Source organism: Carcharhinus amblyrhynchos, unplaced genomic scaffold (genome assembly GCF_965287045.1).
Source record: "Carcharhinus amblyrhynchos unplaced genomic scaffold, sCarAmb.v2.hapA chromosome_296, whole genome shotgun sequence".
NCBI lineage: Eukaryota > Metazoa > Chordata > Chondrichthyes > Carcharhiniformes > Carcharhinidae > Carcharhinus > Carcharhinus amblyrhynchos.
In genome coordinates, this window is record NW_027650036.1 from 112,916 (window position 1) to 134,043 (window position 21,128).

Here is a 21,128-nt window from a genome sequence, read left to right on the forward strand (position 1 = left end):
GGTCCCAGAACTGAACCTCGCAGGACCCCACTAGTGACAAATCACCAACTAGGTTATCCCAACCCTCTGCTTTCTATCAATCAGTCAATCCTCAATCCAATCCATGACTCTACCGCCAACTCCCTGGGATATAACTTTCTTATCAGTCTCAAGTGTGACATCTTATCAAATGCCTTCTGGAAGTGCAGATAGATCATATCCACAGGATTTCCATTATCTACCTTTCTGGTTACATCCTGAACTCTAGCAAGTTTGTCAAACAAAACTTGCCCTTCACAAAACTATATTGACATTGGTGAATTGAGCTTTGCTTTTCCAGACGCTCAGTTCCTTAATGATTGACTCAGAAATCTTCACCAACATAAATAAGTCAGATGAATCAGTCATTATGCCATTGGTATTTGTAAGATCTTACTGTACAAGTGAGCACATTTCAGAAGTATTTAGCTGGATGTGAAGCACTTTGGGAAGGTCTGAGATCATGAAAGGTTCTATATAAATTCAGATCCTTTCTTTAATAGTTTAGAAGTAGGTAAAAATCAACAATTTATGCAATGTTGTATTGTGTAAGGTATTTGAAATACTAATCATAGAACCCCTACAGTGCAGAATAGCCCATTCGGCCCATTGAGGTTGCACCAACTCTCTGACAAAGCATCTTATCCAGGCCCTCTCCCCTGCCCTACCCCTGTAACCTTACACATTTCACATGGCCAATCCACCTAACCTGCACATCTTTGGACTGTTAGAGGAAACCTGAACACCCAGAAGAAACCCACGCAGACACGGGGAGAATGTGCAAACTCCACAGTCACCCAAACCCAGAACTGGGTCCCTGGCGATGTGAGGCAGCAGTGCTAGCCAGTGTGCCACCAAGCCGCCCACTTCAATATCTGCAGTTCATGACTTTTTTTTTACAATTCTGTAAATGATTTGTCTTCCCATATTTTTGAATCATTGTATAAAGTTACCAGGGTAGAAAAATCGCATTGGAACTGAAAATCAAGCAGTCTGAACCATAGAAAAGTTACAGCACGAAGCAGGCCATTCGGCCTATCTTCACTCTGCCAGCTCAAGGACACCTGGTGATCTTTCTACTGCCGCCTTCCTGCACCTAGCCCATAACCCTGTAGTTTGCAGCACTTAAGGTGCAGATCCAGGTACTTTTTAAAAGAATTTAGGGTCTCTGCCCCCACCACCATCTCGGACAGTGAATTCCAGACACCCAATGCAATATCACTCACTTGATGCTATACTCTAGACCCTTTGCAATAACCCATCAGACATGGGGAGAATGTGCAAACTCCACACAGTCACCCAAACCCAGAATTGGGTCTCTGGCAGTGTGAGGCAGCAGTGCTAGCCAGTGTGCCACCATGCCGCCCACTCCTACTGACTCAAATATAATACTAAAGCACTAATAAGTGCTGAACAAGATTGACTTCAAAGCAATGAAATGAATAGGCACAACTGGTGAGGTTGTAGCAGATTCCTGTTTGGTTGTTTACCCAATCCAGCCTCAAGCATTGCCAACAAAATAATTCCTTTAATATTCCATTTTAACATCCTGTAACTTTTTAAAATTTGTTCTTGAGATGTAAGCAATATTGGCATGGATAGCATTTATTGCCCATGCCTCATTATCCTTAAAAAGATGGTACTGAGTTAGTTGATGCCAAGCAACAATATCTTGACATTGGTTCATCTTTTGAATTGTACTCTGTTTTCACTTGATTCGCTGATATCCTGGTTTGTTACGTACCTGAGGCATCTTTGTGTTCTCACTCTTTAATGTTACTTCCTGTTTGAGCTAGGGGTTGAGAAAAGTGAGATTTAACAGCAGGGAAGCTACAAGGGGAATTTAATAAAGCAAAAACACAGGTGAGTGAGTGAAGGGATGTTAAGCATTATATTCAAATACCTCTGAATTATTAATTTCTAAGCAACAAACAGTTTGTTTTTAATATGTGTTTTGCTGGGAGATTTCAGCCAATTGCTATATATTTGAAGTGAATAGTCCCATTGGTTTAAAAAAAATCCTGTCCTTTGGCAAAATGGTTAATTGATGAGTTAAGTTTTGCACCAAAAGTTTCTAATCTAGGCTGGAAACAAATGTACAGAACACATTGATGCACACATGTGCTATATTAATGAATGTCAGAGTTGGCTCCAAACCTTCCAACAATGCATACTGTCAGTAATGAGTGACTGAGGGTTGTGAATCCTATTGGAAAGTTGCTATTTTGTCAGTGCTATGCCAATTCAGCCATCTTTCCAATACTGTTACAGAGAACTCAACACTGAATATGCTTTATTTTTCAGTAATATCACCATTGTACCTCCGAGTCCCCCATCTGTGGGATATTTATTGGTAAGACCAAGTTGACGCATTTAATATTAATTACATCGATATCCTGATTAGTCAAAACCATTATTCCTTGCTCTGTTGGGATTGACTAGTGTGGGGTCTTTCAGGTACATGCCTACACAGTTTCAGGGACATTTCTCACAGTACATGTTGGTGCTTTCTTTTTCAGTTCTAACTGCTATTCTCTTCCTTATAACCCAGTTTATGATAATCATCTAATCCCCTCCCGAAATTTGTTAGTAATCCACTCCCTCCCCCAGTATTCTAACCTCTCCCCATGTTCACATCGGCTTTCTATCCTCTTTCCCAGTTTATTTCACTATTCTGCACTCTCCTGCTTCCAGCAGTGCCAAGCAGACAACTTTATGGTGAAAGATTGGCACATACAGGTGTGAAGTCTGGTGAACTCAAAAGTGAAGGGGCAAAATCTTAACAGGCTGGCCAACAAATATTCAGACAACTCCTTCCATATTCACTTCTGAAACAAGAAGTGCCCTGTTTGGAGTTATTTAATGATCACTCAACAAGTTGCAGCTGAGACTTGAGCGGCATGGTGGCACAGTGGTTAGCAATGCTGTCTCATAGCTACGGGGACCCAGATTCAATTCCAGCCTCAGGTTACCGTCTGTGTTTGCACATTCTCCCCATGTCTGCGTGGAATTCCTCTGGGTGCTCCAGTTTCCTCCCACAGTCCAAAGATGTGCAGGGTTAAGTTGATTAGCCATGCTAAATTGACCCTAGTGTCCAGGGGGATTAGCAGGGTTAATATGTAGGGTTACAGGAATAGGGACTGGGTGAGATTGTGTACAGTGCAGATCTGATGGGCCAAAAGGCCTCCTTCAGACTATCAGAGATTCGATGGATTCTGTGGATTCAGTTGTGCTTAGGAAAGTTGGTGGAAACATTGCTCTGAATTTCTGGAGGAACTTAGGAATTTCTGTTGACCACAGAAGAGATAGGAGAATTACAATGTTCATGCAGCATAAGCAGGCAGGTAGGGAAGGAGGCAGAAAGAGTATGAGGAGTGAGGAAAATGTGGGCTCTCTATTTGAGAAGATGCCCTATATGAGATTATTTCTCTGGTGCACCAGCCTCATTTGGAATGAAGGAGGAGCAGTGCCCTAAGGAGCTAATTATGGATTTGTGCTACCTTCTTCATGTATAGCTGGGGCCTCAAATCAGGGTCAAGCCAGCTCTCCCAGTGGATGAGAAAATTATGAAAATCCTTTCATTCTTTGTAAACTGTTCCTTATAGGCAAGAGCTGGCGAATTAAGTGACTTGTCACAACTCACCATCAGAAACCCAGGGGATAGAGAAACTCTACAGAAGGAGAGGGGATTACATCCTCTTCCAGTATATAAGGCATTGGTAAGGCCACACTTGGAATATCGTGTGCAGTTCTGGTCACCTATTATGAAAAGGATCTTATTAAACTAGAAAGAGTGCAAAAAAGATTTACTAGGATGCTACTGGGACTTGATGTTTTGAGTTATAAAGAGAGACTGGACAGACTGGGACTTTTTTCCCTGGAGTGTAGGAGACTTATGGGTGATCTTATAGAGCTCTATAAAATAATGAGGGACATAGAGAAGGTGGATAGTCAACATCTTTTCCCAAAGGTAAGGGAGTCTAAAACTAGAGGGCATAGGTTTAAGATGAGAGGGGAGAGATAGAAAAGATGCTCAGGTTTCTGCTCAGCGACTTGCCAATAGGAACACTTTGGCGAACACTTCAGCAGTCACGGGTATTCAGCCTCTGATCTCCAAGGTGGCCTTCACGACACATGACAGCACAGAGTCGCTGAGCAGAAACTGATGGCCAAGTTCCGCACACATGAGGACAGCCTCAATTGGGATCTTGGGTTCATGTCATAATATTTGTAACCCCCATGACTTGCCTGGGCTTGCAACATCTCACTTACTGTCCTGTCTGGAGACAATACACATCCCTTTAATGCGATCTCCACTCACATTGTCTGCACCTTTAAGACTTGATTAGCTGTAAAGACGTGCATTCTAATCAGTATTTTGTAAACTGAGTGTGTGCCTTTATATGCTCTGTTTGTGATCAGAACTCCCCACTCATCTGACAAAGGGCAAAGCCCCAAAAGCTAGTGGAGTTTACTACCAAATAATCCTGTTGGACTTTAACCTGGTGTTGTGAGACTTCTTACTGTGTTTACTCCAGTCCAATGCCGGCATCTCCACATCAGGTGGGAAGTGCCAGAGGTAACGTGGTACCACTTTTCGGGAAGGGTGATCGAGATGAACCAAGAAATTGCAGACCGGTGATTCTAATGTCAGCGATAGGAAACTATTGGAGGAAATTCTGAAGGAGAACATTAATCTGCACTTGGGAAGACATGGACTAATTAGGGATAGTCAGCACGCTGTGGTTAGAGAGAGGTCATGCCTGACAAATTTTATAGAATTTTTTGAAAATACGATTGAGTGTGTGAATGAAGGAAGTGCAGTTGGTGTCATTTATATGGATTTTAGCAAAGTCTTTGACAAGGCCCCACATGGGAGACCGGCTGAAACACATGGAATTCAGCAAAACTTGGCAAGATGGATCCAAAACTGGCTTAGTAATAGGACACAAAGAGTGATGGTAGAAGGCTATTTGAGTGACTGGAGGTTAGTGTCCAGTGGCACACCAAAATATTCAGTGCTGGGTGCCTACACAAATGATATAGGTGATGTGGAGGAAAATGATAAGCAAATTTGCAGATGACACCAAGATTGATAGGATGGTTAATAGTAAAAAAGCTTGTAGGTTACAGGGAGATATGGATGGGTTGGTCAGATGGACAGAGCAGTGGTATGTGGTATTTAACCCTGATAAGTGCGAGGCGATGCACTTCGGCAGAAGTAACAAGACAAGGGAGTATTTAATGAATGGCAGAACACTAGGAAGCTCAGAGGAACACATGGATTTTGGGGTACTTGTACACAAATCCCTGAAGGCAGCAGAGCAGGTGAATAGGATAGTTAAGAAGGCATTTGGGACTCTTGCTTTTATCAGCCATGGCATAGACTATAAGAACAAGGAGGTAATGTTGGAGCTGTACAGAACGTTGGTTACTGCGCACAGTTCTGGTTACTTAATTATAGGAAGGATGTGATTACATTAGAAGGGTACAGAGGAGATTCACCAGTGTGTTGCCTGGGGTGGAGCATTTGAGCTATAAGGAGAGACTGACAGCTTTGGATTGTTTTATTTAGAACAGGGAAGGCAGAGAGGGTGATATGATTGAAGTGTATCAGATTATGAGGAGTAGGGACAAAGTGAATAGAAAGCAGTTTATTCAATCTCTCTCATAGCTAATATCCTCCATACCAGACAACATCCTGGTAAACCTTTTCTGTACTCTCTTCAAAGCCTTCACGTCCTTCTGATAGTGTGGTGGCCAGAATTGGACACAGTATTCCAAATGCAGCCTCACTGTAACATATAACTGTAACATAATTTGCCAACTGTTATATTTGATTCCCCATCTGTTGAAGGCAAGCATGCCATATGCTTTCTTCACCACCTTTTCCACCTGTGCTGTCACTTTTGAGGATCTGTGAACCTGCACGCCCAGATCACTCTGTGTCTATGCTCCTGATTGATCTGCCATTTACTTTATAGCTCCCTCCTGAATTGAATCTACCAAAATGCATTACCTCACGTTTGTCTGGATTAAATTTCATCAGCTATTTCTGCGCCCAATTTTCTAGCCTATCTATATCCTGCTGCATTCTCTGACAATCTCCATCACTATCTGCAACTCCAGCAATCTTAGTTACATCTGCAAACTTGCTAATCAGACCAGCTGCGTTTTCATCCAAGTCATTTGTATATATTACAGACAGCAGAGGTCCCAGCACTGATCCCTGCAGAACACCACGAGTTACAGACCTCCATTCAGTAAAACACACTTCGATCGTTACCCTCTGTCTTCTATGGCCAACACAGTAAGAAGTCTCACGGCTGGTGTTTACCCCAGTCCAACGCTGGCATCTCCTCTTCTACGGCCAAGCCAATTCTGAATCCATCTGGCTAGTTCACCCCTGATTCCGTGTGATTTAATCTTTTGCACCAGCCTGCCATGAAGAACTTTATCAAATGTTTTACTATAGTTCATGTAGACAACATCCACAGCCCTTCCCCTGTCAATCATTTTGTCATCTCCTCAAAAATCTTAATTAAATTTGTGAGACATGACCTCCCTCGTACAAAACCATGCTGTCTGTTGCTAGCAAGACCATTCAGTTCCAAATGTGTATAGATCCTATCTCTAAGAATCTTCTCCAACAATTTCACTATCACTGATATCTAGCTCACTGATCCGTAATTATTCCTTGCTATACTTTTTAAATAACGTCAACACTGGTTATCCTCCAGTCGTCTGGGACCTCACCAGTGGCCAACAGGAGGAAACAAAGATTTCTGTTCGAGACACAGAAATTTCATCTCTTGCCTCCCTCAATAATCTGGGATAGCTGCCATCTGTGTTACCTCAATGCTTTTTAATTCACCAAACACTTTGTCCCTTTTAATGATAACTTGTTCTAATGAGTTTATATACCCCACCGAGACACCGATGTGTCCCTCTCCTTTGTGAATACCGATGCAAAGTACTCATTAAGGATCTCACCCACTTAACAAAAAAAATACAGCCCTCCAAACCTGTGCCGGTCATTGTGCCTGCTTAAACTAAAACCATGTGCACTTATGGTGTCCATATCTTTCCATTCCCATCCTATTCATGTATTCATCTAGTTGCCCCTTAAATGCCACTATTGTACCTGCTGCCACCACCTCCCCAGGCAGCACTTTCCAGACATTCACCACCGTCTATGTAAAAAAACTTGGCTTGCACATCTCCTCTAAACTTATGACTCACAGTACTTTTTTACTCTAGGAAAGAGCATCTGACCATCCACTCTGTAAGTGCCACTCATAATCTTGCAAACTCTTGTCAGGTTATCCCTCAATTTTTGTCATTCCAGTGAGAACAAACCAAGTTCACCCAACTTCTCCTTATAGCTAATACCATCCAGAGCAGGCAACATTCTGATAATTCTCTTCTGTGTCCTCTCCAAAGTATCTACACCCTTCTGGTAGTGTAGCAACCAGAATTGTACATAATATTCTAAATGAGGCCTAACCAAGATTCTGCACAGCTACAACATAATCTGCCAATTTTTATACTCAGTGCCCCGACCAATGAAGGCAAGCTTGTTGTATGCTTTCTTGATGACCTAATCCATTTGGTGAACATGTACGCCCAGATTTCTCTGCCTGTCAATACTATTAAGAGTTCTACCATTTACCGTAAAATTTCTACATGCATTGGAGCTTCCAAAATGCATTACCTCACATTTGTCCGGATTATACTCCATCTGCCATTTCTCTGACCAAGTCTCCAATATGTTGCTGAATCCTCTGACAGTCCTCTTCATTATCCGCAACTCCGCTAATTTCTGTCTCATTTGCGAACTTACTAATCAAACCAGTTACATTTTCCTCCAAATCACTTATATATACTACAAATAACAAAGGCCCCAGAACTGATCCCGTTGCAACACCACTAGTCACAGCCTTCCATTCCAGTCCTCTGGAAATTCACCTGTAGCCAATGAGGATACAAAAATTTCTGTCAAGGCCCCAGCAATTTCCGCCCTTGCCTCCCTCAGTATTCTGAGGTCGGGTAGATCCCATCAAGCCCTGGGGACTTGTCTATTTTAATGCTTTTTAAGACGTCCAATACCACCACCTTTTTGATATCGACATGATCCAGAATATCCTAATATAGTGAAAATTAAAATCACCCTCCACAACAACCATGTTGTTTTTGCATATTTCCAAAATCTGTCTGCATATCTGCTCCTCCATTTCTCACTGACTGTTGGGAAACCTGTAATAAACCCCCGACATTGTGACTGCACCCTTCCATTTCCTGCACTGTACCCCATATTGCCTCACTGCCTGAACACTCCGAGATGTCCTCCTTTAGTACAGCTGTGATATTTTCCTTAACCAGCAATACAACTCTCCCACTCCTTTTACATTTATCCTGCCTAAAGCATTTAAATCCTGGAATGTTTAGCTGCCAATCCTGTCCTTCTTTCAACCATGTCACTGTAATAGCAACAACATCATAGTTCCAAGTATTAATCTTCAGTACCTCTGCCTTACCTGTTTTACTCCTCACATTGAAGCAAATGCACTTCAGACCATCACTCCCACTGTGTTCATCAACTACTCCCTGCCTACTCTTCCTCTTAATCTTACTGGCCTTAATCTGTAGCTCTCCTTAAGTTATTTCTCCTGCTGACCTTCTGCTCTTGTTCCCAGCCCCCTGCCATACTAGTTTAAACCCTTCTGAGCGACTCTTTTACCTCTGAGCTGTCTGTTGGAGCCTGAAGATGGTAGACAAATGGCAGAGGCATGATGGCAGCTTCCAGGAAAGTGGACATTCACCAAATGAAATTCTTGGTGTGCTCTCATGCAGCTGGATGTTAACAGTGTAGTAATAACCCTTGTGTTTATGATTTTGCTCCCAATTAATATGCTTGGCCACAGACCACATTTGAGCAGGTGATGGTACCGTACACCATTGGAAGTCCACTAACATGGTTAAGCCACTTCCCCTTCATCCTTGTTATCCTTTCTCAGGGAGAAGAGGATGAAACGCTCTCTCCTTTTGTAGTGTCTCAGTCTCCTTCTGGATGCTTCCATGGATGGTGAATTGAGATATGTTGCTAATATTGTCAGCTCCTGCTTGGAAGAAATTGGTTTGTTACAAAGTTGAGTTTGTGAAGTTGGAATTTGATGTTAGTAAAATGTAAAGAGTGTAAATATGCTAAAGGGAAAAAAACATTGTGTGGTTCCTTCAAAAGTTGGTGTTTAGTTTCAGTGCTTGGAGTTTAAAATGGAAAGTATGCACACAGTCCCAGACTGAAACATTTGTGTCAAACACCAGGCAGCAGGGTTGCCTTGGTAACAGGTTTCAGGCAATTGAATGTTTTGAAATTCAGTCTTATCAATTTAAAGCAGACAATGAGATATCAAGAACATTTGATGGTGTTGACTACATCAGACCAATCCTATTATAGAAAAATTGATAGCTTATCACAAGTATAAGAGAGTGCAGGGGGAAAAGCAGCAATTAGCAACTGCCAACTCTCAAGCTTCAAGAGGGAGAGAACAACTCTAAAATCTGCCAGTTTTGGATCTGTCTTAAGAGAGCACACCATCTGTGCTTTTGCATCTGACTTGCAAAAGACACCAAATCAGAATGAGCTTACACACAGAGAGATCAACAGAAGAACTCCAAATTTCTGAAAGCAACAGAACCTGGTTGCATTTTTTTGAGAGTGACTGAATTTTTTTTTGGTTATTGAATGACTTACAATGCCTACAGCACAGGAAGAGGCCATTCGGCCCATTGAGTCTGCACCGACCACAATCCCACCCAGACCCTAGCCCCATATCCCTACGTATTTACGCACTAATCCTTCTAAACTATGCATCTCAGGACACTAAGGGCAATTTTAGCATGGCCAATCAACCTAACCTGCACATCTTTGGACTGTGGGAGGAAACCGGAGCATCCAGAGGAAACCCACACAGACACGTGGAGAATATGCAATCTCCACACAGACAGCGACCAAGCCGGGAATCGAACCCAGGTCTCTGGAACTGTGAAGCAGCAGTGCTAACCACTGTGCTACCATGCCACCAACTGAATGAGTACTGTATTTATTTGAACAGCATTCCATTAGAACCTTATTTTATTCGGTATGTTACTTCTTTAGTTAAAAGTTCCCTGTTAGTTAAATAAATAAATCGTTGTGTTCATTTTAAAATGAATGGTGTTTCTGTTAGTTAACCACTAAATGTTTCCGAAGAAGGTTCACACCTTCCCACATGCTTTTAACAGATTACGAGGGGATTTGGCGTTACATCTCAAAAGGAGGACAACCTCTGCATTGCAACAGTTTGAATAAAAATGGTAGCAATGAAAAAGAGATGGTGATCTTCATAGCTATTAGAAGGATCATTTCCTACCTGGTCTGAGGCTCAGGTCTTCGTAAACTCCATCAAATCCTGATTAGTGAAGCAAAGCTTCCTGAGGCACAATTCCTGGCTCAACCTGTTGTAGGATTAGTCCCCCCAGAAGACACTGTAAGGGTCGGGCTCCTATGGAGAGCCACTCTATTCATTCCTCCTTCCAGAAGTTCCACTTTCTGCTTCCTTCTCTGCTTGACCTGTTAGGTTGCCTGGGCATTGCAACCATTTCCATTACTTATGCAAAGGATCTTTGCAGTAATCAGCAAAAACTTTCAAACTCCAACAGTATTCAGTACAGTGTTTCAGCCAATGTTGTCTGAGTGCAAGTAAATCAAAAATGCCTATGGTTTATTGAATGTCCTTTTAAATAACTCCAGAACAGAGCTCATCTTGCTTGCTAATGTTTGTTCTTTAAGCAGTGAATAAGGAATGCTTTGCTGTACATTTGCTGCCAATTTGTGTGTTGCATCAGCCATTGACATCCGTGTTGTCACAATCTTGCTATTTCAATCTCTTTGGGCATATGCAGGGGACACATTGCATGTGCATGATGCATTTGGCCTGTGTGGGAAGCATCCAGTGGCCAGCAGCACTTCTGTACTTCTACGTGCAGATGTGGCTGCCTAGCTAGAAGTAGATTGAAGTTTGCCATCTCTGTTTATGTTATTCTGTTAAGTGATCAATTGAATGAACTTTGTCAGGACTGTACAAGTAATCAAAGCTGATTTGATGACCTATAGGAGGGAAAGCATTTGAAAGGATCCACTAGATCTATGGAAAATTTGTCCTGGTCTCTCACTGGCCATATCAGACGTAAGTCAATCCAATTCCATCTGTCCTGTCTGGTGTCTTGTTTGAACTCTCTTCCTCACAATGAGTTAAACATTTTGCTCTTTGTATCACTTTGGCCTGAGTTCAGTTGGTTTAGTGGTTTCTTAGTGAGACTAAAATTCTGATGGTTCCACTCTAATCAAATTGTAAAATGTTTTCACAATTTAAAGCCTGCTGGAGTAAAAATGGAATATAATTTCATATATTGTTTATTGGTTTGATGGCAGTTTTTATCTCATAATGCTCTTGTTAAGTGCGATGGCCAATTTACTATGTTCCAGACACTATATTAATGTAAAAACATTAACTACTGCAAAAACTCAAGGTGTCTGGCAGCATCTGTGTAGAGGGAAAATTTTTCCCGGACAGTGTTTTGAGTTTAGAATGACTCACGTTTAGAAGAAGAATCAGCATGGACTCGATATGTTAACTCTCTTTCTCCCTACACAGTTGCCAAGCCTGCTGAGTTGTTCAGATTCTAATTTTCAGATTTTATTTTTATGCATGACAGGTCTACCAATGCCTGTAAAAGAAGAAAGGCAGATTAATGCAGATATGACATGTGTATGTTTTTCATTAATTCATGGGACATTGGTGTTCCCAATTGCCCTTAAACTGAGTGACTTGCTAGGCTGATTCAGGGTAAACTACGTCGCTGTCCTTCCCTAAAGGGCATTAGCTCTTTTATGACAATCCATTTATGGTCCAGATCTTTACTGAACTCAGTATTTGATAGTGTTGGGATTTTAACTGGATCTTCAGAGAGAATTTGCAGGCAAAATTTCATGGAAAATTTCTAACTGTCAAACAAGCAAGAAAATGGGAGAGTATCAGACTTGTTTTTTGGCTGAGTTTAAAAATGCAATTTTATGGCACTTGATGCAAAAAAAAGTGCCAGGATGCAATTCTCACCAGCAGGGGAAGAGATGGGGGCATGGAGTCTAAGATTACCAGTGAAGCTGACTGATGTATTCTAGGGATGCCATTGCACAGGCACCCGATCGCCCAGTGTGCTATACTGGGACATCTCCTGTTGCACCCCCATCTCACTCCCCAGGGACCTTTGGACCTCCCCACAGACATTGGGACCCCTCCATGGATATCACCATTCCGTCCCCTCCATGGATATCACCATTCCGTCCCCTCAGAGTTCCCTCCCCACCCAATCACAGATCAACCCCCCTTCCCTGGCAGAATTCCCTCCCTCCCTCCCTGATCACGGATCACCCCCATGGCAGCTTCCCCCCCTTCTCTCCCATCCCAGCAGAAATTCCTCCCTCCCATCCCTGTGGAAATCCCTCCCCCCACCCCCCGCCATGGCTTCTACCAATCTGGTTCCTCCCTTGGCACTGACCCGACACATTAATGATGCCTGCTGTGGGGAGTGCCAGGCAGGCACTGCCCTGTGGACACTGCCTGGCCCTATCCCCAACCACCTGGGGGCTTCAATGGCCTCTGATACCCCAGCAAAACAATCACATCTGGTCCTCAGTGAATTGAATCACCATACATGATTCTCTTTGGGGAGAATCTTGGCGGGTGAGGTGATAGAGGGAAGTGAGCCCAGACAATAACGTCCGGGACTTGTTGATGAGACGCAAAGCCTTCAAAGGGTCATCCTGATTTAACAGGGCAATGGATGGCTAAGTTTAAAGTCCCCTCTCAGAGAGAGCCCTCCAACTGCCTGGGAAAGAAGATGACTGCTCCTGTATGGAGGATGAAGCGAGCACCAAGAACCAAGTGAGGACCCAGAACACTGTTATCCATCCACCAATGTAATGTGTGTCATGTCTCTTCTATCCTTAAACACCTGTCATGCACTAATGACATCTCTCTTCTCTTGCAGACACATCAGGGGAATAACCCAATGTCTCAACAGCCAAATATTGGAGTCTACCCCTGACACCAGCTCTGATGAACTCTCAGATAGCTTTCATGGATACCTCTCACTAGCACAGAGACGCACACCTCATTGGGACTTAGTATGAGGGAGGATCAAACCTCACAATCGAGTGTGCACCTCACTACCCCGGCACTACCCCTCACTCCTGGGACACCTCTGATGCAGGGGTGCCCCAGGAGGCTGGCAGTAGGAGGAGGTTAGGAATCTGCTGAATCCCAATCAGTTGACATACCTCTGGACTCAGTCATGCTTCAGTTACTGGGGCTTAAAAGGCAAAATTGGGAAAATCAGGAAGGGATGTCAGCTGCTCTCTTCAGATGGAAAGACCAAATGGAGGTGTCCCAACAATGCCTTCTGTCCAAAGTCAGCACTTGAGGCAACCAGGCTAACACCACCAGGGTGGTGGCCACAGTGGAGACTCTGGTGCAAGATTTCTATCCTGCACTGGTGGAGGGCATGAATTCCATGGTGCAAGATGTGCAGTCCAGGACACAGGACATGCCCTCCATGGTTCAGGCCATGAATTCTATGGGTCAGGTATTTAGGGTATCAACAATTGCCAGCGCCAGAGAAACGCGGGACTTCTCAACTTCATTCCAGATACCTGCATACCCCAAAAAGGAAGCCAAGGGTCCTTGAGCACCCACAGGGAAAAGGGGAAGCTGGTGCAGAGCGTGAGGCCTTCCATGCAGGAAACTCTGGGAATGTCCAGTCCATCTAACTCCCTTCTTCTCTTCATTGAATTACCTCAACAGGCTGAAGAGGGTGGCACCACCCCACAGAAGTATCCCGAAAGCCGGCTGGTGCTCTCCAAGTCTCAGGCGTCCAAACAATGCCAACAAAGTCATCACAATAGGATGTGGCAGATAGCAGGATACCTCCACCTCTGTTGTGGATCCTGAGAAATAAACTAAGACATAGCGATAGAGTTAGAAAGGTTGAGAAGAACAAGTTGCATGGTGTGGGCATGAGTGTGAAGCACTTGTAGATAGAAACCACCAATGTAAGTTAGCAATCATTTCTGTAAATGAATTAAATATCACTAATTGCAACCTCTCTGTAGGTCCCTGCTCTCATAATATTTTTCATGTAGTGTTGCTGAGACAACTACGTACGTGTTCCACTGAAAGGCTGGATGCTCGTTATGAAGCCTCCTCCATCTGCGCCCTGCAAACCTGCCAGTTTACCCTCCAGAATACATCAGTCTTGCCTGTTTCTCCCTGGTAATGAGAACAATGTCACTTGATTCAACCATTGTGAATGTTTGATCTCAGCACATGGAACTCAATCTTTCTGAAAAGTATGCATCTGCGTCCAGTGACACTGAACCTCAGGGACATATCTAACTAAGGAGGAGCCGAGATCAGGATGATATTAAATCGTCTGTGCAACATCGTGCAGGTATGAGTCTGGTTAGTGAGAGTACAGGCCTTCAGCCAGACAGGAGTCAGATATTCACAGTAGATCTTTGAGGAATAGTGTGCAAGTCATCATCCTCCTGTAACACTGGAACTGTGGATAATTGTGCCTCCCCATATCAATGAGCATTTGCACTGCCAGCAGTCAGACGGGAGAGCATGGAGGGACTTCAGGAAGTTGGAACTTTCTCATAAGCCCTAATCATCACCATCCATGAAACAGGAAGCTGTGAGTGTGCTCCTGCCCTTTGTGGCTATTGTCACTACCTGATGGCTTTCCTACTGCCTCCTGAAACCCAGCCTATGCAAAAAGGCTTTTAGCAATGAGATCTTGAAATTATTCAGCCTTAGTATGAAGGGTGCCTATTGACCTTGCCTATCCCTGAAGCATAAAGTAATTGTGTCCTTCAACATTCCTGAGACTCATCAAACTAATTGGCCATCATGAGTTAACACTTAACAATGTCAGCTGCCACAGTCTCAAAATCAAGAATAGGAATGAAAACACAGGGTTCAAGGATGAACACTTGGTGTACAGGACCGAAAGGGACCATATCTGCATAAGTGCTAGACCCAAGCACCTGCCAAAGAGGATCTATTAGCTGTCCAGATGAACATCACCGTCCAGTTGACCCTGTCCATAAGGGATGGGCGAACATTGAAACCTCCTGTCAGAACCCCCAGTGATGTAGAGATTAAGGAAACAATCAGACAGGAGGCCAGAGACAACTCTGACAGGGGAGAGATTTGATTGGGACCAATCATGCAATGAAGATGGAAGGGCACCTGAGATGTGAGTGAATGGTAGCATTTAGGTAAAACATAGGACTAGCTGCTTCAAGGATTGGGAGACCAATGTGTGAGGAGAGATTCTGAGCGGCTGGGATACCAACATGACTATCTGTCTCACTCTATTTCTCTTATTCCTCTCAGCTTATCAAGAGTTATCATCGGTATGGAACCAGTGGAGATGAAAATTCTGTTTATTACAACACAGGAGGAGCACAGACTCCAGCAACAATGAGCAGCAGAATCCAGGAAACATCCAGTGCCAGAAGACCAGGGGTTCACAGGGCAGGCTCAAGGGCTGGAGACTGCATGATTGGTGACCAGCCCTTCAGCTATTCATGGGTCACTGGGTTATTCCATGGAATGGAGGGCCAGCTGGAGTGAGCTCCAGAAGCCTCAAAGTTATCTGGAGCTGCCAGTCCTGGAGGCCCACCATTGTCTGCACCATGATGTTGAACGCCTCAGCCAAGGTCCTCAGGGACTATGCGTTGTTCCAGAATTCTCTTGTCATGAATCTGAGGTCTTGCCCCAGGCTTTCCACTGCAGACACCACCCTTGCAGTTTTAGCCTGCATGCCATGTTTCACTCGCAACATGTCCTGCAACAGAAGGCTTTAAGGACTCTCCATTTGGCCTTGTAGTCACAGGAATATTGCTGACAGCTTCTCCTGGATTGGCTCTGCCTTTGCACCTCAAGCAACTGGTGGGTGAACATGTCCAGAGACATGGCACCTGACTGGGGCATGCCTGTGTCCTGGGATCCAGCAGACCTCCAACTGTTCGATCCCTGGAATGTTCCTCCCTCCACTTGATGTGCGTCAGAAGCAGTGTGGTACTCACTATAAAGTGACCCAGAATCCTTTCTGCTAAGGTCGCTCACGAAGGTATGTCTCTCTGCAATGGTGCAGGTGACAGCTGTGATGCTTCATTCATGTCCTCCTCCGAGATCTCTGAAGTACTACTGAGGGTGGGTGGTGAGCACTGCTGGTCAACGAACCAGGTTCTTCAGTTGATTTCCTACAAGGCAAGGGGCTTGGTGTGGACAATAAAGAATTCACTTGAGACTGGTCTTCTGGATGAAGTGACTCATCACTTTTCTATCATAGGCCCTGTCCAGGACTGGGCAGGCCTGGTCCAGCTCCTCCCCTTTGAGCTCTATGGCTCTCTCATCAAATGGAGTCAGGATTCTCAGTTCAGGTAACTCACCAGCCACTTCCTCTTTCACTCTCTGAGGTTGCGGGCTATCTTTTCCTGCAGCAACACCAAAGGACATAATGTGAGCTGGATGCTTGACATTCCAAGGGGTGATGGCAAGGTGGAATGCCAGGAGGAGACAGGGAGTACTTACCCTTGCTGATTATAATGGGTAATTCATTGCCTTCCTACATTGCACTCCCATCTTCTAGGTCAGGCTGCTGACCAGTGCTGCCGTCATCTCCCAGTTGGGAATCATGATCTTGCTGGAGGGACTTTTGCCTACCTACGGGTAAGTTGTAACCTGCCTCTCCATGGCAGCTGGTAAATGGCTGAGGCCTCACTCATTAAATTTAGGAGCTGGTTTCCTTATTGCCACTCTCCTGGTGTGAATTGGATAAAGTGCTATGGAATCATTTAAATGCAGTTCATTGCAGTGCTCAAATGACCCTCATGGCTGGCAAATCAGATGCTTTGCCTGAGACCAATTCTTTATATGGGTAAAAATAAATTCAAAATGCCTGAAGATTTAAATCCGGATCACGCTACCCAGGCCAGTGGGAATTACACTGACTTTCTCACCATAAATGACACTTTGTTGATGTTCCTTCAAGACAAGAGACATGAATTGGACAACAATGGGTTTGGTCAACAAATAACTCATTTGAGATTGATCTTCTGAATAAAGTGACTTGTCACTTTTCTGTCATAGACCCATCTCACTCTCTTGGCAGGCCGGTCCAGCTCCTCCCCTGTGAGCTCTATGGCTCTCTCATCAAATGGAGTCAGGATTTTCAGTTCGGGTATCTCACCAGCCACTTCCTCTTTCACTCTGCGGTTGTATGCTTTCTTCTCCTGCAGGGACACAAAAGGAGATAATGTGAGCTAGACGTCTGACGTTCCACGCGGTGTTATCATTTTTTGGGGAAGTTTTGCCCAGTGTTATTTTTGTGTTAGTTGTAATGTTTGCGTCTTTCTAGAAATCTCCAAGTCCCAAGAAGATGTGATGAAAGGCAGTAAATTACTTACAGCAAATTATGGAACAGACTGCTGCAAGTTAAAGAAAGAAAGAAGAAGTCAATCAGATACAGCCATAACCAATTCCTGCAAGGTATGATCTACATTATATTTAAGAAAGATAGCTTGATAATTTAGGGATCTCTTCCACCTTGAGTTTTGTTCTGGTGTAAAGGCCTGAACTAAGTCCTTGTCTGGCCAGACAGTTTTGCCCACATGGTCCACAATTAATGTGAGAAAATGGAAGTTGCTTATTTTGGCAGGAAGAATAAAGTATCAGAGTATTACTTAAATGGAGAAGAACTGCAGAATTCCAAGGTGCTGAGAGATCTTGGTGTTCTAGCACAGGTCACAAAAAGTTAATATGCAGGTATAGCAAGTAATTAAGAAGGCTAAAATGATGCTACTCTTTATTGTGAGAGGAATTGAACATTAGTTTTAACTGTTGGTGTATTCTTTGTTTCCTTTCACTTCATCTCTTCCTGCCTTTCTCTGAACTTCATTTACCAGATTACTATTTTGCTTTCCAGCCTTAACTTTATCCCTTAGTTTACTATATCTGTCCAAGCTTGATATATCACCCCCTTGATTAGCTTAAAGCCCACCTTCAATTTCCTTTGTTACACGGCTCACCAGAACACTGGTCCCAACATTGTTGAGATGCAGATAATCTCAATGATAGAGCCCTCACTTACAGTACTGATGCCAATGCCCCATGGACCAAAATTCACTTTTCCCACACCAGCCCTTGAGCCATGTGTTGTGAAATTGAGTTTGTAAAAATACAGAAGAATGTTTGTTAAGATATAAAAGAATTGTAAAAGAAATGCTGGAGGGAAAGAAAACAATGCATTTAAAAGCTGTTTTTGAGTTCTGTGCTAAAATGCAGAGTATACACAGACTCCAGGTTGCAACATTTGTTTCAAAAGGACCAAGCATCAGGGTTGACTTGGTAGCAGGCTTTTGCACTCTTTTAGATCATCAACTATTAAGAGCCTATAAGATTTGAATTTGCTGTTGTTGTCAGCATCAAACCAATTATGGTGTAAGAAAATTGCGAGGTCATGGCAAGTATAAAGGCCAGAGCAAAAGCCATCAGGAGAACATAGAAAAACTACAGCACAAACAGGCCCTTCAGCCCACAAGTTGCACCGAACATATCCCTGCCTACTAGACTTACCTATAACCTTCTATCTTACTCAGTCCCAGGTACTTATCCAAAAGTCTCTTAAAAGACCCTATTGAATCCGCCTCCCCCACCACTGCAGGCAGCTGATTCCATGCACCCACTACCCTCTGAGTGAAATACTTACTCCTGATATCTCCTCTGTGCCTACTCCCCAGCACCCTAAACCTGTGTCCTCTTGTGGCAGCCATTTCAGCCCTGGGAAAAAGCCTCTCAGAATCCATTCGATCAATACCTCTCAACACCTTATATACCTCTACCAGGTCACCTTTCATCCTTCGTCTCTCTAAGGAGAAAAGACCAAGCTCCCTCAACCTATCCTCATAAGGCATGCCACCCAATCCAGGCAACATCCTTCTAAATCTCCTCTGCACCCTTTCTATGGCTTCCACATCCTTCCTGTAACAAGGTGACCAGAACTGAGCACAGTACTCCAAGTGGGGTCTGACCAGGTCTTATACAGCTGCAGCATTATCTCCCGACTCCTAAACTCAATTCCTCGATTGATGAAGGCCAGTACACCATATGTCTTCTTAACCATATCCTCTACCTGTGCAGCTGCTTTGAGCATCCTATGAACTCAGACCCCAAGATCCTTCTGATCTTCCACACTGCTAAGAGTCTTACCCTTAATATTATATTCCATCATCCCATTTGACCTACCAAAATGTACCACTTATCTTGGTTGAAGTCCATCTGCCACTTCTCCATCCAGTCTTGCATCCTGTGTCTAATTGCAACTTCTGACATCCCTCCGAACTATCCACAACACCTCCAACCTTTGTGTAATCGGCAGACTTACCAACCCATCCCTCCACTTCCTCATCCAGTTCATTTATAAAAATCACAACATCTTGTGAGAACATCTCTAGAGGCCAGGGCAGCCAGTCAGACAGCCAGCACTTATCTCTAGAGCAGCACTCCACTCTGCCAGTTTAACTTTCTCTAAAGAAAATTATCCAGCTATCTAACAGAAGGATACCAAGTCAGAAAGACCTTACAGACAGCGGATAACCACAGAAGAACTCCAAAAAGCTTCGGAATTCCATCAAGTCTAAATAATATCTTTGAGACTGACTAAAATTCCATTATTACTGTTTTGTTAATGAATCTTCCTTGTATTATTTGAACAGCATTTTAGTTAAACTGTAGAATAATATATTATTTGTTTAGTTTAAATTCCAGATTATTTAAATAAAATACCTTATTAATTATTCACTTAATCGAGTGTCAGGGCTTTATATTAATGAACCTCTAGCCATTAATTAAAAACAGTTACCACCTTCCCAAATAATTGTAGCAGATTATGATGTGAGATAAAGGGGATTAACCTCTGTGACATAATCTATGTATTCATTTCACTAATCTTATATGCCCTCTGCCAATTGGCATGTGTCTCAGGGAACAATCTGGTGTTGTGAGGCTTCCGCAGGGAAGAATCCAGAGATTATTCCTTTGAGATTTTCCTCCTCAATTTGTGCCTAGCTCCTCATACTAAGTAGAACCTCTTTCCTGGTCCTGCCTATGTTGTTGATCGCTATATGGGTGTCAACTAGATCCTATCCTTTCCACGCCAAGTTCTTGTCCAGCCCTGAGCAAATGCCCTAAATCCTGGCACACCGTAGGCAACACAGCCTTTTGGACTCTTGCTTGACTGCACAGAGCAATATTTATCCTCCTACTTATACTTTCCCCTACTACTATTATAATTTCCTAACTAAGTTAGGGGTTGTGAGTTTTAAGCAAAAAGAAAAGGATGTAGTTTGCACAAGAAGTTCAAACTAATAACAACAAATTTATTCTTGGAGGTGTTGCCTGTACAGAGTGCAAACAGAAACCAAAGGCAGAAGTTTCTGAAATGTTCCAATGACAGCTGGAGTTCATCTGGTCTGGGGGAGCTGAGAGGGGCTTTGGCCGCTGAGCTCCATGCTAATGGGGGGACGGAGGGGCCGATTGGTCTTGGCATGTAGGGGGGAGAATCATGTGCAGAGGGGCAATCAGTCCGGGTGGGGGGGTTTCAGCTGAGGAGTTGAGGGGGGCAATCAGCTTTAAAGGCCAACAGTAGCTGGGAGAGGTTGTCTCTGAAGTTGTTGATTTTTAAAAGACAATAATATTATTTAAATAGAGAGAAAGTGCAGAAAGCTGCAACACAAAGGGACTTGAGGTACTTATACACAAAACACAGAAAGCTGACACACAAGTGCAGCAGGTAATCAGGAAGTGGGGGCCTATTGGCAGGAGAGCTCAGGCTCCACCCCTTCATTCTGCTGACAAGATTCACATCCTGGCACTTTTTTGCACTAAAAAGCTTTACTTTTTACAAACGAGTCTGAAACTTTCCCATTTTCTTGCTTGTTC

The 21,128-nt window shown here is 43.5% G+C and overlaps 1 protein-coding gene across 1 annotated transcript in view; it reads left to right on the plus strand.

Moving 5' to 3' along the window:
- The window catches only part of sytl3 (synaptotagmin-like 3), a 100,607-nt gene that overhangs the window by 66,734 nt on the left and 12,745 nt on the right, over positions 1-21,128 (plus strand). Inside the window, exons 5-7 of the mRNA XM_080183470.1 lie at positions 2,323-2,371; positions 11,174-11,246; positions 17,548-17,678. Coding sequence (XP_080039596.1) covers positions 2,323-2,371; positions 11,174-11,246; positions 17,548-17,678 — 253 coding nt within the window. The remainder of the gene's footprint in view (positions 1-2,322; positions 2,372-11,173; positions 11,247-17,547; positions 17,679-21,128) is intronic.